Source organism: Thrips palmi, unplaced genomic scaffold, assembly GCF_012932325.1.
Source record: "Thrips palmi isolate BJ-2018 unplaced genomic scaffold, TpBJ-2018v1 HiC_scaffold_19, whole genome shotgun sequence".
Taxonomy (NCBI): Eukaryota; Metazoa; Arthropoda; class Insecta; order Thysanoptera; family Thripidae; genus Thrips; species Thrips palmi.
In genome coordinates, this window is record NW_023144628.1 from 12,719,524 (window position 1) to 12,737,638 (window position 18,115).

General features: G+C 45.2%; 1 protein-coding gene across 1 annotated transcript; it reads left to right on the forward strand.

Moving 5' to 3' along the window:
- The first annotated feature begins 425 nt into the window (after nt 1-425).
- Nucleotides 426-14,515, forward strand: LOC117645909 (cytochrome P450 6k1-like). The gene is made up of 7 exons (XM_034386461.1): nt 426-583; nt 3,331-3,636; nt 4,460-4,742; nt 5,636-5,950; nt 8,564-8,809; nt 9,729-9,980; nt 13,338-14,515. The coding sequence occupies exons 2-7, from the start codon at nt 3,340-3,342 to the stop codon at nt 13,502-13,504; spliced, it is 1,560 nt and encodes a 519-aa protein (XP_034242352.1). The 5' UTR covers nt 426-583; nt 3,331-3,339; the 3' UTR covers nt 13,505-14,515.
- Nucleotides 14,516-18,115: the final 3,600 nt, after the last annotated feature.

Below are 18,115 nucleotides of genomic sequence, written 5' to 3' on the forward strand. Positions count from 1 at the left end.
ATTTTGCCCCCTTCCCCGCCCGAATTTGCCTTTAATTTAGCCCGCAGAAATCCCCATAATTTGTGTTATTCCGAGCACAATGAGTCAAATCTAAACACGGGGCTCAAACTCATGCAACCCTCAAAATTTGGGGTTGGGTGGTGCATGGGGTTTCAACCCTGTGTCAGGTTTGGGCCATCGGGGCTCATCTATTGGCTAAATTTATACGGGCTCACCTATATGCCGCAAATTCCACGTACGCACAAAATCGCGTAAAGAACCCTGATCACCGGTCATGTCCCACGCATGCCCCTCCCTGTAGGTAGGCAACCTACCATTTGTCATCGAATTGATAAACAAGCCCTGGCATGTCCCCACCATCGCGGCCTGGAGCCACGCTAACACTCCTCCTTCCCCCTCTCTCTTTTTCACGCGTCCTACCGGAGATCCCTTCCCACTCCACCAGCGTAGCGTCGAGTTGCTCGAGGGTCAGCCGTGCGGAGCACCTCAGATAATCGGTGCAGCTCACCGCGTTCGCACGTCCGTCGACCAAAAGAGCGCGACCGGGGGACGTTTCTTTTACTCTGATTTCGTGAATTTTCAAGTAAGTCCATCCTACCTACCGCTCGGACGAAAAAAACAACGCCTCTGCCTGTTTTTCATTTCGTTTTCAACAGAAAGATGTTCATATTCCTCCTTTCATTCGCATTCTTTCTCCTCGCCACTCTCATTTTCCTCCTGCCCTCCCTTCTCTCTCTCTCTCTCTCTCTCTCTCTCTCTCTCTCTCTCTCTCTCTCTCTCTCTCTCTCTCTCTCACGCCTACCTCTTTTTGAAACGGCGGCGGTGTGACCGGAAACTGTAAACTCCGAGTGGGCGTGCCGTGCTAGTCGGATGAGACGAATCCGCTTCTTAACGTTGCACTCTCATTCCAGGAACGTGACATCACGTTGAAACGAACGTGACAAAATGTCACGTTCGTTTGAGCATTGTGTCACATTCGTTTGGGTGTGAATTGGCCAAAAATCAGCTTGTTCACATTCAAACGAACGTGACACAATGCTCAAACGAACGTGACATTTTGTCACGTTCGTTTTAACGTGATGTCACGTTCCTGGAATGAGAGTGATGAACCGCAATTTTTGTGCTTTTTTTCCTTTTCCATTTTTTTTAGGGGATGGGTGTTTGTCTTTTAAAGAAGGTAAAGGCGTCGTGAGTGTGCGCGTTAGTTGCAAACAATGATTATCTCGGATAAAAAACAAACATCTTATTACGCGTCTCTGCTCTGCTCGTTTTTCTTGGCTTAGCAAAAGCAAAGCCACTTTGCGTTCTTTTTTTTTTTAAAGGTGTTCAAAAGATTTTGACTGTTTGTTGTCTATTTGTTTAAGACTTTGCAGAGATCATTGCACATGCATTTGGCTCGCAATGCACCTGATTTCAGCTTACATCCCCTGTTCATTCAGACGTACAAATTGAAATAAAATAACATTTTGAAGCCCAAGTTTTGTTTGGAGAATGTACATCAAACTTTTCACTCGCAGATTCGTATTGAGTTTTTGTTAAATAAAGTATTGGCGTTTGCACTGGTAAAACTTAGGCCTCTTTGAAGCGTACTAAAGGCTGGAACGCCCTGCTTCAAGCGTAGAATTTTGTAGCCAGGTCAGAAATTCTTACGGCCTGGTTCAAGCGTAAAGTCAGTACGCTCAATTGCATGAAGCTAAGATTTTATCCTAAAATAAATTGAGCTGGTTTTGCATGGTGAATGTGCGCATTCTCCTGCGCTTGCAAAATGGAGCATGTGTTTTGAGTACGCTTGAAACTGAGCGTACTCATTGTGCTTGAAGCAGGGCGTAAGAATTTCTGACCTGGCTTTAGTACGCTTGGCTTCAAGCGTAGCTCTTCTTACGCTTGACGTCAAGCGCAGGAGTACGCTTCAAGATTTTACGCTTGAGGACAGGCGTAATACTACGCCTTAGTTTTACCAGTGTTTCCATGTTGACCTTAGACACACAGTGTCCAGACTTTTGAGCCAGCTTCGATGGCTGGCCCAGCTGTTAACCAGCCGACCTCTCTCTCTCTCTCTCTCTCTCTCTCTCTCCCCCCCCCCCACCTGGCACGTGGTCTCACTCAGTTTTTCACATGCGCTTTTCGTACAAATTTGTACGAAAAACTTCGTGTGTTTGAAATTGTGTCAGACCACGTTCAAAATTGTACAAAGACATTCAGCATGTACGGCGGCATGGGCTTCGAACGCAATTATTGGTGCTTTTGTTAGTGTGTACCCGCCGGCATGATAACAAATCAAGACCTTGAGGGACCTTGCGTGACGTAACGAGAGGCGCGTGCTGCCCCGCCAATTGCAGGTCTTGTGGAGTCGATTGGGCGGCCTAGTCCGCGGGGGCCGCTTCGCTTGGCGCTTCCCGACCGACTCACGCCGTGACCGCGCGCGGTGTCCCCGTCCCTCTCCAGCGGAGGTTCCTGACCCCGACCACTGCTCTTGGACAATGGGAACGGCTGACTCCGGCCACACACTGAAAAATATTGTCGTCGTTTTACGGCAAATTTGGCGATGAATGCTTCGTTTTTTTTTTAAAAAAAAAAAGGCTCGTTTTGTGCTCACTACGAAAAAAAATCACAAAAGATGAACCTTTAGTATTTCTCATGAAAAACGTGCCTGAAAATGTCCGAAAGTTCTTCAGATTTTACGATCCCAGGAAGCCTATGGTAGAGACATATGTGATTTCCAGAGAGCTCACACGAAAACCAGGAACCGTTTTTATCGTGTGCAGTTTCAGTCTCATTCCAGGAACGTGACAACACGCAGAAACGAACGTGACAGAATGTCACGTTCGTTTGAGCGTTGTGTCACGTTCGTTTGAATGTGGATAAGCTTATTTTTGGCCGATTCACATCTAAACGAATGTGACACAACGCTCAAACGAACTTGACATTCTGTCATCTTCGTTTCAACGTGATGTCACGTTCCTGGAATAAGAGTGATTTTCGTACAAAAATTGTACATGAAGTTTATTTGTTCAAAAAAAAGGACTGTGATGTCTCGTATTGTGCCTGACATATATAGTGTGTTTGAAATAATAAGTTCATCATCACACTAGGAATCACTCTTAAAAGCCTACGAAGGATTTGCTTCATAACTACGAAGAAAGAAAATGAAGGCATTGTAGGATTTCTTCGTATTACGAAGAAATGCTTCGTATTACGAAGGATTTTGCTTCATAATACGAAGCATTTCTTCGTAGATTTTACAATGCCTTCATTTTCTTCGTATTATGAAGCGATTCTTCGTAGAGTTATTACTGTGATAACGGTGTGCTGCCTGTTCCTTTGCCGCAGCGCGCCGCCATGTCGGTCCTGGCCGCGTCGTTCGTCCTGGTGACGCTGTGCACGCTCCTTTACGCCTTCATCCGCTACCGCCTGTCCTACTGGCAGCGACGCAAGGTGTTCTTCGTGCCGCCAAGCGCACCGCTGGGCAACTACGGCCCCTGCTTCCTGGGCAAGAAGGGGCTCTCCGAGACCATGGCGGGCATCTACCGCGAGCACCGCGACGAGCGCTACGTCGGCACGTACTTCTTGCTCACGCCGCTGCTGCAGCTCCACGACCCGGAAATCATCCGCCAGGTCTTCATCAAGGAGTTCCAGGTGAAAGGACGCACCCGATGTCACGCTTGATGTCAACGTACAAGTTTGAACGAGAAGTTGAAAGTTTTTCGTGGTATGGACAACATCGAGTGTGCAGCTTACTCCACTAGAGCACGGTATCTTGAAGTGTGGACTTGGTCCTCACTTAAATTAGCAGTGTAAACAAAATCCCGTTCGATTTTTTTTTCAAGTTTATCTCAACAAGAGACTGTAAAGTACGTCCCGTCCAAAATTTGTTCAGTCACACTTTAAAGATTGGTTGTCAGCTCACGACAAAGTCCAGGCTAATTTTCGACACAAGAACTCGTGTGAATTTTGTCGTGAGATATACATGTCTGAAATTCTGATTACAATTCGTGCACCTTTGCTAGGTAAAATTCTGAACTCAGGCTTAAATTGATGGCCGAGTGTCAGAATAAGTTTTCAGCTTTCAGAGGTGTGCGAATTTTGATCAGGTTTTCAGACAGGTTTCTGATGTTCTGGATTTACGCGAGTGGAGTGATGTCATCAAAACGATTGGTGACACTGACAGAGGAGCTTCGATGAAAATGTCATCAATTCGTAATGGGATTGCTATCATTTGAAAGTGACAAGGGGGAAACAACTAGAAATTTTGGTGTACATTTTCCTGGAAATAACGTTGAAATAACATAAAATAACGTTGAAACGACATTCAAATAACGTAGTAACGAGAAATAACTTGAACTTTGAAACTAAGGTGTACCCAATTTTTCGAAGTTGTTTTCGAAGTTCCGGTGACACCAGTACAAAGTGGCAACAAATTTCTACAGTGTACGTTACAAGTCACTTCCTTGCCGGACAGGACTTCAACGGGCGCGGCAACTACTGCGACCCGGAGGCGGACCCGCTGTCCGGCCACCTCTTCATGCTGGGCGGCCAGCCGTGGCGCAACATGCGCGTCAAGCTGAGCCCCACCTTCACCACGGGCAAGATGCGCTCCATGTTCAACACCATCAGCGAGTGCGCCGGCTTCCTCCGCGAGCACATCGAGGCCTCCATGAAGGCGGCCGGCGGCGGCTACGAGGAGGACGTCCGCGAGCTGGTGGCGCGCTTCTCCACCGACGTCATCTCGTCCGTGGCCTTCGGTAAGTCCCAGCGAGAAACGCAAACCGAAGAGCGCATATGGTTGACTCTTCTGGACAGTCGACCTGCACACTATATGTTTTTGCGAGGGGCCAACCACTCGAGAAATCCTGTGTCGCCTACACTGCAAGAAAAAACCACAACAAAAGTACACAAATTACTGGCAAATTTTTTATCAGGAATTTATTGTACTCTCAAAGTACAACAATTGTTGTACAAAGTACAATGGAACCGGCATGACGAGTGCTGGGCAGTCCCGGCCTCGTTGTGGTTTGTACAATCCCTGTTGTACTTTTATTGTACAGTTTTTCTTGTACTTTTGTTGTACTATTCACACTTTTCCTTGCAGTGTAGAGCCCTGGAAATCTCTGGATCCGAAATTTCTCCCCTAAAAAGCCAAAAATAGGCCGTCTTCACGCTTAGAAGTGGTCGAAATCCGACGAAATCTCTTGTATTACAGCACTGTGGCAAAAAGCTACGAAAAATTCTGTAAACAGCTTGTGATAATTCTCCGTAGGCTCTTACAGTATTTTCCGTAGGACCGCACAGTATTCTCCGTAGGACCGCACAGTGATCTCCGTAGGACTGTACAGTCTTCCAGGTCCTACGGAGAAGACTGCGGTCCTACGGAGAATACTGTACGGCCCCACGGAGAATACTGTAAGAGCCTACGGAGAATGTTGATAAGATGGCTACGGAGAACCCTGGCAAAAAAATTAACAGAATTTTCCGTACCTTTTTGCCACAGTGAGAAGGTACTGAGAACTAGCTCAGTATTATGACTGCACGGCATTTCTCAGTAGTAAATTTGGAGTGTGCTTTGTTATGACAAGCTGCTTTTCTTTATGAGACCGGTACTCTCAGGGTGGGCAGTAACAAATCTGCGACTCCCTAGGTATCGAGAGCAATTCGATGAAGAACCCCGACTCCGAGTTCCGGCGCATGGGCCAGGCCGTGTTCGACCCCTCCCTCGAGGTCAACATCCGCACCCTGCTCACCTTCTTCGGGCGCGACATCATGAAGGCCTTCAGCATCCGCTCGACGCCCGGCGCCATCCACGACTTCTTCACCCGCATCGTGGACGAGATGGTGTCCTACCGCGAGACCAACAAGGTGGAGCGCGCCGACATGCTCAACCTGCTCATCAAGCTCAAGAACGACGGCTTCGTCCCCCCGGACAACTCCACCGACGAGAAGGATAAAAGCGCTGGTGAGAACGATATGACTGGTGTGGAAAGTATGACTGGTGAGAGAAGTGTACGACTTCACTCTGAAAATTTGTTGTCACTTTATGACAAAATCGTGGATGATAATTTCGTCACTTTCCAATGACGACAATCTCATCACAAATTGATGACATTTTCATCAAAGCCCCTATACTTATTGCATGCACACTAAATGTTAACATAATTATGTTCCATTTTGTACGAGGCATCACAGTATTTTGTGCACACGAACTTTTCATAAATTTCGTACAATAACCTGCACGTATTTCCCCATTTTTGAGCAAAATTGCGTACAAATTTGTACGAAAGTTTCGTGTGCACAAAAAACTTTGAAGTCTCGCATAAAATTTGTACAAAAACATTAAGTATGTGGGCGCCTTGAAATTGTCATCAAGTGACGACTCAAATTATCAGTGGTGAGAGGGATGGGACTGGTGATGAAGATATGACTGGCTGACAGGTGAGAAAAGATCAAAAAATATGTCTGGCCAAAAAGGCATGACTGGTGACGGGTGAGAAATAGAATATGAGAGGCGGGAAAGATATGACTGTTTAGGAATAGGTTACTGACCAGTGAGGTCAGTAAGAAGGCCGCCCCGGATAGCCAGCACCGCACCAGGGGGCAGCAACGCTACACTGCAAATCCAAGTGTAGGACAGGTCGACACTTTAAAGCGTAGACCAGTTTGTCCTACGCTTGCAAGTGTCGACCACTTGTGTCCGACGCTTTGAAGTGTCGACCACTCAGTGTCCGACGCCTGCAAGTGTCGACCACAGCATGTCCGACGGCTGAAGTGTGGGGCCACAATAGGAAACTCAGTGTAATTTGCCGTAGGACAAACAGTGTCCTACACATTCAAGCGTCGGACAGAGTGTGGTCGACACTTCAAAGCGTCGGACACAGCTGGTCGACACTTGCAAGCGTAGGACAAACTGGTCTACGCCTTAAAGTGTCGACCTGTCCTACACTTGGATTTGCAGTGTAATGGCTAGGCTGGGGGCCGCTGCGCGAGACCGGTACATAGCCAATTGGGGGGCCTTCTCGAGAACCGTCGCGTGTAATTTCGATTTTTCACAGCATAACTAAAGTTAGCGCATTTTACGGTGTAGTAGGACTGCTAGTCTCTTGGGAAAAGCCAATTGCCGAAACTCAAAAATTCAAATTTAAAAATGGCGGGAAAACTGCTGAACTACTTTGACTGCTCCCCATTGATAGACGGTGCAACGAATCGGTGTGCCACATCTCCTAATACACAAAATGAACCTTTATTTCTAAGACCGCGTGACGGGAGGTTGAAGGAAAGCGACCGTCACTGAGCATTAGGGCCCCCCGATTTCCGTGTTTTGCGTGGTCTCGCGGATCGCCCCCACACCAGCCATTCGCGTTGCAGCCCCCTGACAGCACGCTGTCCCACCCAAGCGGGTGAAGTTGTCCGCGTGGGGCTAGGTAAGCCCAACAAAAGACTGATCCGGCCCACACTCTTAAAAGACTACGAAGGATTTCCTTCATAACTGCGAAGAAAATGAAAGCATTGTAGAATTGCTTCGTATTACGAAGCAATGCTTCGTATTACGAAGGATTTTGCTTCATAATAGAGGCATTTCTTCGTAAATTTTACAATGCCTTCATTTTCTTCGTAATACGAAGCGATTCTTCGTAGAGTTTTTACTGTGCTACCATCGATATCTGACCACCAGGGCTGTGACTGATGCTGGCTATGGAAGGGTTCTCATCCAATCCGTGTCCCGCTGAGTGTCCGGTCGGGCCAGGCAGGGCCGGAACATGAGCTCATGGTCGGAACCGGCCTGAAGCCAGGCGCCCGGGCTTGCGACGAAATCTAGAGGGTATCTTGGATTGGACAAGTCTGACACGAATATAAGAATGTTGCAAAGTGTTCTAAATAAGGTTGACGTACAATGTCTTCAAGCGCTCAGGGCGCCTGCAAGGTTGCGCATAGGCTGTACTGTTACACACGCGTGCCTTGCGGCTGGCCTATACTGGCAGGCGCTCCGAGCGTCCACTGGTAGAACTCAAGCGTACTTTTACGCCTTTCTTCAAGCGTGGTAGAACTACGCCCGGCTTCAAGCCTAGTTCTCCATTTCGCCCCTCTCCTGCCTATTTAAATGCTTGGGAGGATTTCTTCTCTACGCTTGACGTCAAGCCTAAAGTCGTCAAGCGTGCATACAACTACGCTCCAGTTTTACCAGTGTCGGCAAGGCTGCATCACTGACGCCCCCTCCCCCGATTGTGAACAGTTTACAGTGGCATTGGTGGTATCTTCCTATTTTTATCTAACTTTAAGCGACTCACTCAACATTGGCGACGCGACACACAAAGCGCCGTGGTCGAAGGCCCTCCTTTTCAGTGCATTCACTGCACAGTAAAATGTCTACGAAGAACCGCCTTGTTATACGAAGAAAATGAAGGCATTGTAAAATCTACGAAGAAATGCTTCGTATTATGAAGCAAAATCCTTCGTAATACGAAGCATTTCTTCATAATACGAAGCAATTCTACAATGCATTCATTCTCTTTGTAGTTATGAAGCAAATGCTTCGTAGGCTTTTAAGAGTGTGCAAACATTTCAACCTTTCCAGACGCGACCCCAGACGCGAAGCAGAAGCTGACGATGAAGCAGATAACAGCGCAGGTCTTCGTCTTCTTCGTGGCCGGCTACGAGACCACTTCCACGACCACGTCCTTCACCCTGTACGAGCTGGCCAAGCACCCGGACATCCAGAAGAAGCTCATCGAGGAGGTCGACGGCGTCATGGCCAAACACAACGGGCAGCCCACCTACGACGCCATCATGGAGATGCCCTACATGGAGATGGTCATCCAAGGTACGAGCTCGGACGAACCAAGACATTTTGCCACACGGAAAAAAGAAAGAATTTGCTACTGTGGCAACGAAAATGTATGTTGATTTTGGGATAGCAAAAAAAAAAAGTTGTCAGGCGTACTATCAATTTGTTGTGAGAACGAACACTTTGCTCTCACGACAAGTAATTCATCAGGAGTACAAATATTCATTTTTATGATATTTAGTACTCCTGACGATATCGTTCGTTCAACAAATTGATAGTACGCCTAACAACCTTCTTTTTTTCTAGCTATCCCAAAATCAACATTCATTTTCGTTGTCATAACAAGTTCTTTTTTTACGTGTTGAACCGAACGTGTGACACCACCAATGGATTGCCCTCCGAACGACGAATCCATTGGTGGGGTCACACGTTCGGTTCGGGTTCTGTCAAGCGACTCTGGAGCTCGAAACGCGTCTGGAGGTAGGGCTTGGGCCGCCCGCACTCTAAATGTTGTACAGTGAAGATTCTCCACATTGTGGTGAAAATGTTCCATATTATGGTGGTGCAGCTGACTTTATAACATACAAGAATTCACTATATCTCAAAGATATTTTGACGAATTTTGTTTTATATTATGGAGAAAATGGCCACCTTAATATGGTGGTGCAGCCTTTCACCGCAAGACTCTGCACACTCAACATCTTATGATCGTTTTTATACGTGATACGATGGTTTTTCATCGTGAGGTACGCATAAATTTGCACATACGTAATATGCTTGATTTTTCATCGTGTTACGCATGAATTTCATCGTATTGCTCATGAATTTCATCGTATTACGCATGAATTGTATTGTAGTACGTATGTTCTCATTTCAACGCATGTTACGATGGCCCTTTCATCATAAAAATCCGAGGGTGTGGCCCACTGTGAGACGCCCTTTTGTGCCCCTGCAGAGACCATGCGGATGTACCCGCCCGTGCCGTTCCTGACCCGCGAGGCCAACGTGAAGCGCACGCTGCCGCTCACGGACCTCACGCTGGAGAAGGGGACGACCCTCATGATCCCCGTCATCGGGCTGCACCACGACCCGCAGTACTGGGAGGAGCCGGACCGCTACAACCCTCTGCGCTTCACCGAGGAGGCCAAGAAGGCTAGGCCCAACATGGTGTACATCCCCTTCGGGGACGGCCCTCGCATCTGCATAGGTAAAGCACACTCCGCAAAGTGTGTACACACTCCTTTACAGCATGCTTCCAAGCACACTTTTATGTAGAGAATGCTTATCCTAGCACACTTTAAAATAGAGTGTGCCTGGCGACACGCAAAGTAAGAGTCTGCCTGTACCTGCAAGTACGCTTAAACTGGCCTTTACTTTTGGATAGGACCAATCGAGTATATTTTAGCGTGTACAAGCCAGGCACACTCTATTTTAGCGTATGCTGGGAAGTATACTGTAAACAAGAGCGTGCTTGGAAGCATGCTGTTTGTAAGAGTGCACTACAGGGTGAGTTTTCTCAATGTGTCAATAATTTGTAGGTAGTTTGGGCACCCCAAGGCGATCATTTTCTACCAATGAACTAGTGGGCGCAAACGTCTAAGTACGGAGATAATTGGTGTTTTGTAATTGGCCTTCGCGCCTGCGAGGTAGGCGACGCAGGTCAGCATCTGGTGCGGCACAGCAGGCATACGGTAGGGACCCTCCCGTCAGAGATGCGCAAGCCAGCGTTTGGTAGTCCCGTGGAGTCAAAGGCACCCTGAGTCAGGCTAGCGGGCGACCGCCGTATGCTAGAGACCCTCCCGTCAGAGATGCGCAAGGGGGGGCCCTCTCAGCCAATCACAGACGACTGGTAGTCCCATGCGGAGCGGGAAGCCCGAATTCGCCCCGGGCGAGGTCACGCCGCAGGTATACGGCGGTCGCCCGCTAGCCTGACTCGGGGTGCCTTTGACTACACGGGACTACCAAGCGCTTGCTTGCGCATCTCTGACGGGAGGGTCTCTACCGTATGCCTGCTGTGCCGCACCAGATGCTGACCTGCGTAGCCTCGCGCGGGGCGAATTCGGGCTTCCCGCTCCGCATGGGACTACCAGTCGTCTGTGATTGGCTGAGAGGGCCCCCCTTTGCGCATCTCTGACGGGAGGGTCTCTATCGCAGGACCCCGCGTGGGGGTGTCGCGGGTCTAGGAGGGGTGCTTCGAGTCTCGTAGGGGTGCGGCGGACCTTGCAAATGTCTTTTGGGAGGGGTTGCCGCGGGTCTGAAGAGGCTGTCATGGTGGCCCCCGTTACAGTGGATCTCACGGCTGTCTTTGCGAGGGTGGCGGGATTCCTCAGATACTTCCGCGAGGTCAGTGGCACTCCCGCGAGTACTGCTAGTCCCGCGACACCCCCTCGACAGGTCCTGCCGCCCTCAGTGGCACCGGGTGCCTACCTCGTAGGCGCAAAATCCAATTACAAAACACCAATTATCTCCGTACCTAGCCCTGTAACGGCCAGACTACTCCCCACCGACTAAAACTACTGTTTAGGGTGTTTTTCTTCTTATTGAGGTCCTTGACAAAGCAAAATGCCCGTCCATTCAAGAATCGGATAACAAACAACGAAGTTAAAATTGTAACCATATGGTTACGTTGGTAGTCCCCGGTGCGGTCCATAAAAACTTTGCATTGCTTTGTAGGGGATACCTCTGGTGTCGGAAAAAAAATTTGTTGGGAGAATGATAGAACAGAACAAGAAGAAGCCGTAGGAACACTTTGGAAGTCAAAACTTGAATTGCATTACCCGCAATATCAGTTTTAATCGACTGTGACCATATGGTCACCTTGGCCGTCCCGGGACCGGCCATTTTTGTAAAAATACAAGTACGTGTTTTTTTACATATCAGCCCACCCTGACACCATTGACGACGAAAACACGGGTTGTAACCATATGGTCACATTGGCCGTTGCAGGGCTAGACGTTTGCGCCCACTAGTTCATTGGCGAAAAATGGTCCCCTAGGGATGCCCAAACTGCCTTCAAATTATTGACACATTGAGGAAACTCACCCTGTATGTACACACTTAATTGCAGAGTACGGTCGGCTCTTGAATTTTTTTCCACAGATGGTCTGGTCTGGAAGCCGTGCCTCGCACTAAATTATTATGTACTTTTTCGTGCCTGAGCTTCGCAGAAAACAGAGCATGCGTTTTGAAATGCACGAATTTGTGCGTGGCTAAGGCCGAAAGTGTGCGTTGTTTCGCTTGCGCTTAAAACTCGTGCATATCGAAACGCATACTTAAATTTGTGCAAAGCTTATGCACAAAAGAGTACACGGAAGTCTTTACGTGTCTGCACCCTCAGACAGCTTTGTATTACTAGAGAAAATTTTTACTTTAAAATTGCACCGTGTTCTCCTATAATACCAAAGAAATCTTCGTAATACGAACTTAAGGGGGCAATACACTGAAAACGGCCAAAAACTGACTTGTGCGATTGCTTCCATACGCGTTGTTGAGCGTTGTTCAATCTTTTCAAGTTTCAAGACCTTACAAATTGAAGCATTTTAAGCCCAGAATGGCGTCGATCGTACGTCAGGGAGCGGAGCAGCGCCCAATCAAATTTTCGTCAGAAATCGAACTGGCGGGCGTCCCTCAGTCCGCAAAAATGAAGATATCTCGACCCCGTTTGCGCCAAAATGTAGGTGATTAAAGCGGCTATAGCGCAAACTAGGATTACGAACATCGAACAATCAAAAGTACAAAATTTTACGAAAAAACCTGTTTTGATCATTTTTTTAAAATCCTCAAAAAGTGTTTTTGGATGAAATTTTGTACTTTCGGTTGCTCGATGTTCATAAACCTAGTTTGCGCTATAGCCGCTTCATTTAACTTCATTTTGGCGCAAACGGGGTCGAGATATCTTCATTTTTGCGGACTGACGGACGCCCACCAGTTCGACTTTTGACGAAAATTTGATTGGGCGCTGCTCCGCTCCCTGACGTCCGATCGATGCCATTCTGGGCTTAAAATGCTTCTTTTTGTAAGGTCTTGACACATGAAAAGTTTGAACAACGCTCAACAACGCATATGGAAGCAATCGCACAAGTCAGTTTTTGGCCATTTTCAGTGTATTGCCCCCTTAAGTTCTTTTGTGTATGTTACGCCTCAAAATTACGGAGATTTAGCTTCTGGTGAACTGAACCAACGTATATATCATTGATAATAGTCAGTGTAAACATTTCGACGCCTCCTAATAGAAAAATCCTAACTGTCAGTGCTGATCCAAAACAATCCTAACTGCTCCGAGGTTTCAGAGGAGGCTCTCTTTAGTCCAAAGCAGCGAATCATGATATCACTGAAATAGAGCCTCCACGTTTAAATGCAAGGTTTATACTTTTTAACAAGTCCATTGCCAAGAAATTTGAAGCAGCATGTTGGCGTCACAGAATTTTATAATAAGCAGCGTTTTACGTCGTACAATCTGCGCTGAAGGTTAAGATTGTCTTGGATCAGCACTGACAGTTAGGATTATTCTATTAGGAGGCGCCGATTTCACTTTTATACTGATACGCTCGTGTTTTTCCCGCAGGTATGCGCATGGCGCTGGTGCAGGTGAAGATAGCCCTGTCCACCATCCTGAGCAAGGCCACGGTGACGCTGGCCCCCGGCATGCCCAGCACGCCCAGGATGTCCCCTCGCACTGTAGTGCCCACCCCCATCGACGGCATCAGGCTCACCCTCACGCCGCGCAACTGAGCCGGTTCCTCACACTCTCAGACTCGCTACGCAGTAAAAACTCTACGAAGAGTCGTTTCGTAATACGAAGAAAATGAAGGCATTGTAAAATTTACGAAGAAATGCTTCGTACTATGAAGCAAAATCCTTCGTAATACCAAGCATTTCTTCATAATACGAAGAAATCCTACAATGCCTTCATTTTCTTTGTAGTTATGAAGCAAATGCTTCGTAGGCTTTTAAGAGAGTACACGATAAAATGTTTTTTGCACACATTTTGTACGAGACATCAGTTTTTGGTGCACATGGGCTTTTCTTACAAATACTTACGCGACTTAGCACAAAGGGGAAATAAATACAGTTTTTCGTGCTAAATTTGTGCGAAAAATTCGTGTGCACGAAAAACTGCGATGTGTCGTACAAAATTGTACATAATATTTAGTGTGTACACATGGTGTACATTAGTATACATGATATTGACATTTTGTCGACAACACTGTGCAATAGTAATGAGTACTTTTCGCTATTGTTATTATTATTATCTGCATTTTTGTTAGTACTTATTTATGATGAAAGCTACAAAATGATTTTATGAAGTAAATTGCATGTATAGTACCTAAGAAGAAAATACCACCTATTATTGTTGGAGGCTATAGTACCTGGTTACTGACGATAAAGTCAAGAAGAGGCTGAGGATGCACACTTCCGTCATCCGAAGGTCGTCTGAAGACCATCCCCTCGAAATCGTTCAGACCTCGTTCAAATAATTGCATAAATTGTTGAGTTTAATAGTTGTTGCGAAGAAAAGGCTAATTAGTAGTGCACTAGAGTGCAAACCATATCAATATTAAGACTGTGATATATCAGTAGTGTGCAAGTGCAAGGTCCCTCAGACCAACCCATTACTCGTTAGGTTACACATGAATCTGGCGACGTACCTGAAAGGCTATCTAAATGCAGCTTGTTTGGGATTCTCTGTAGATACATGTTACGAGTTTTTTAAATACACAAAATGTTTAAAATCAACAATAATTTGTGTGACTTTGATGCATCATAAACCTATTACGAAACCCACTTAATCTAAGAGCACTTCGAAGTTTACAGTGGAACCACAATGCTGAAAGTTAACAAGTTACTCCAGTCTCCTCTCTCAATCGCTGAATGTTATAAACAATTTTGTACGAGTTGTCAGTTTTTGGTTCAAATGACGAAAATATGCACATATTGTCTGTTTACGGGCGAACTCGGTTACAAAATCATCACATGAGTGAGCATGTTACCATTCTCTTTTACAAACTTCATTATCAATTTGGTCTGGGCAAATCTATTAAACTATTCGTAACGAAATTGTTCAGTGCACAAACTTCAATGAATAGTAGTACAAGGCAGGTGTACGACACACCGTGTCTTGTCGTAGACTTCGGGGTGCTGCGACAGTTCCGACTATTCGTACAAAAAACTGCACATATTTCCCTGTTCTAGGGCAAACTCGAGTACAAATTTGAACGGGAAGTTCACCTGTACAAGAAAAAACTATAAAGTCTTTACACAAATTTCGTAGAACACGATCTAATAACGTGCAGAGAACGTCTTTTTGGGGTGTACCAGAAAGCCAAGAGATGGTGATCCCATGAAACGAAGGAATAAAAGAAATTCCTCGCGAACTATTAACGCTTCCTGGAGATCTGTGAGGGTAAGGGCAAACCCAAGGACAGCTATTACGGAAAGGCGCACGCAGGAACTGTCATCTAGGGATGTGCGAATAGTTCGGTATCGAATCAGGCAAGATTCGATCCGATCCGAGGTCGGATTTGCACACTTCTATTTGGGGTGGTTCGCCGAGATGTGGGAATTTGAGGCACGAGATTTCTAAGATTTTAATGTGCGGCTTTTCGGATGAAATTTTGCAGGCTCATTCAAGATGGCTCTTGAATGGTCCCCAAAAAATATCAAAGCTTAATTCGTTCCAGTTTTGTTTCAAATGGCTTAAATGTTGAAAGCGTACTTTTGGTCGACGTTTGTTACACGCGCGTCGACGTTTGTTACATTTGCGTCGACGTTTGTTACACGCGCGTCGACGTTCGTTACATTCAAGTGGTTTGGGTGGAATTTCAAAGTGGACAAAACTGACATCTATTTAAAGAAATCGATTCGTCTGATCAGGACAAACAAAAAATCCTAACATATGTAATAGGCTTGGATGCGAAATAAACAAGTATTTAAGCTTCAAAAATGCAGTAACAGGCGTCGACGCCGGGGTCCTGGCTGATTACATCCGATTACGTCATTACACTTTGTAAAAACCATCTATTTCGCAAGGAAATACCAAATTTGCTTGTACGTAACAGACGCTGTATGATGTAAATAGGTCAAATGAAGCGGCAAACATGACGTTGTCCCAGTATTTGAAAATGTTTATCCGGGGGAGGTCGAAATTACGCGTTGGCGATTACAGGTTTATCATTGCGAGTTACGGCAAAGCGACCTATTATCCTTGTTTTGAACCTACCATACTCCTGTAGAAGTATTTCCACCGTTGCAGTTTTGTTTAACATCAATTTCGAAGCCGAATAGGGTTGGCGCTTGGTTCGGTGCAGGCACAAAACACGCTTAGAACCGCGAAATACAAATGCCTGTAGCAAGTGACGCAATTTGCGGACAAAACTTTTCTTCCACTTTACGAATGAACGAATCGACTCAAGGTTTCGGGACTTAGGTTAAAATGTAGATTAAAGTGTCCACTCTCGAAAACACACAAAACTTTGGGTGTTTTAAGGGGAGGTTCTGGTGAAAATGCTATTTTCTCCTAAATAAGTCCCACTGTGAAAATTTGTTAAAAATTTGATGTCTTATCAAGTATTTATTAAAATTTTTCATTGGGGAGGCACATTTTATGCCCTGAATCACTGTTAAAAAAATTTAATTACATTTTCATTACATGGTAGTGAAGCTATAATCATTACAATGTAATGAAAAATTTCATTACACATATGTTATTAAAATTTTCATTACAGTGTAATGAACGAATGTAATGAAAACTTTAATGACAAAAACGTAATGGAAATGATCAAAGTTGACGCAAATTACGCAACTTTTTGTCACGATTTGACATAGAGTGAATTCTCAACGACTCTGACAGCAGAGAAGAGGTAAAAATTGAGTGACCCAGGACAACTCAGGTCTGAGGCAGTTTAGTTGCCTGAGTGAGAGAGATCGGGTGCTGACCCTACCAAACGGCAGGCCGTAGCCGCCTCCGAGCAACATCAGACAAACCTATTTGTTCACTTCAAATATCGCTCTATTCCTCTAAACTCTTCGCCATTAGTTTAACAATCCAGCACTTCGCATGAATCACGGATACATTTCAGAATATCTCCTCACGTTTTAATATTTTAATACGAAATACAGAGTTGAGAGTGATCCCCGTTTACCATGCGACACCTAGCGGCAGACTTGCGAATGACGGGTTTGGCATATGACGCCGTAATGGACGACTGTAGGAGAAAAATTGATGTTGGCGGCCAATAGAAGGCTAAATTAGTTTGAGTAAGCTGAACTTAGATCCTGGACAAATCCGAAAAAAATCAGTCATGCTTAAATATTTTTGAAAAATTTGATGACATGTAATGAAAATTTCATGACAAGGTGCATAATGTAATGAAACTTTCATTACATGACTAATGTCATTAAACTTTATGACCGAGGTAATGAAATTTTCATTACAATGTAATGAATGTGGAGATGTAATTAAAAATAATGACGTTTAATGAAAAATAATGTCACAAATGTCATTAAATTTCATTCATTTTTAACAGTGATCCAGTCGCAGAGCCTTTTTCTCCCATTTAGGCTTTAACTTTAAAAATCTTCTTGCGCATACTATTTTGTCGTAAAAGGTTGGCTAAGACATTTTTCACTTCTTCGATTCATTTTTTAAAAATGCCGGCATGCCCATCTCAAAATGTCAATTGCATTTTTATTCGCAAGCTTTCTAACCAAGCATTTCACTTAATTTGATCAAAAATGTACAAAATAGACAAATTTTAGGGACTTTTCAGCTTAAAAAGCTAATAATTAATAAAATAATGGAAGTTTTGAGCTATGCATGCCGGAATTTTTTGAAAATGAGTCGAAGAAGTGAAAAATGTCAAGGTCAACCTTTTACGACAAAATAGTATGCGCAAGGAGATTTTTTAAGATACAGCCAAAATAGGCTCAAAAAGACTCTTCGACTGGGTTTACAGCCTGGCATGTGCCTTCCAATGTCAAATTTTAGTCTCCCCAATGAAAAATTTTATATTCCGAACAAATTATGACTGTAGGACCCATTTGGAAAATGGCAAGATTTTCACCAGAACCTCCCCTTAACGGCGTTATAAGGAGTTAGACTTCACATTGTGTTGCAATCGGGGATTTGGACACCGACAAAACGGCCATTTTTGTACCTTTCCGGCGTTATGTGTGGTACAGGAAGTCAAAAATTTTGACTGAAAACATGTACATGCCTTTCTCTGAAGGTGTTTTGTTGTTACATAAGGGGTATATGCTGATAGGAAGTCCGCGCAAGTGGTAATTGAGCTAAACATCTTTGATTTTAAAATTTCCACATTTTGACGAACCAACCCATTTCAA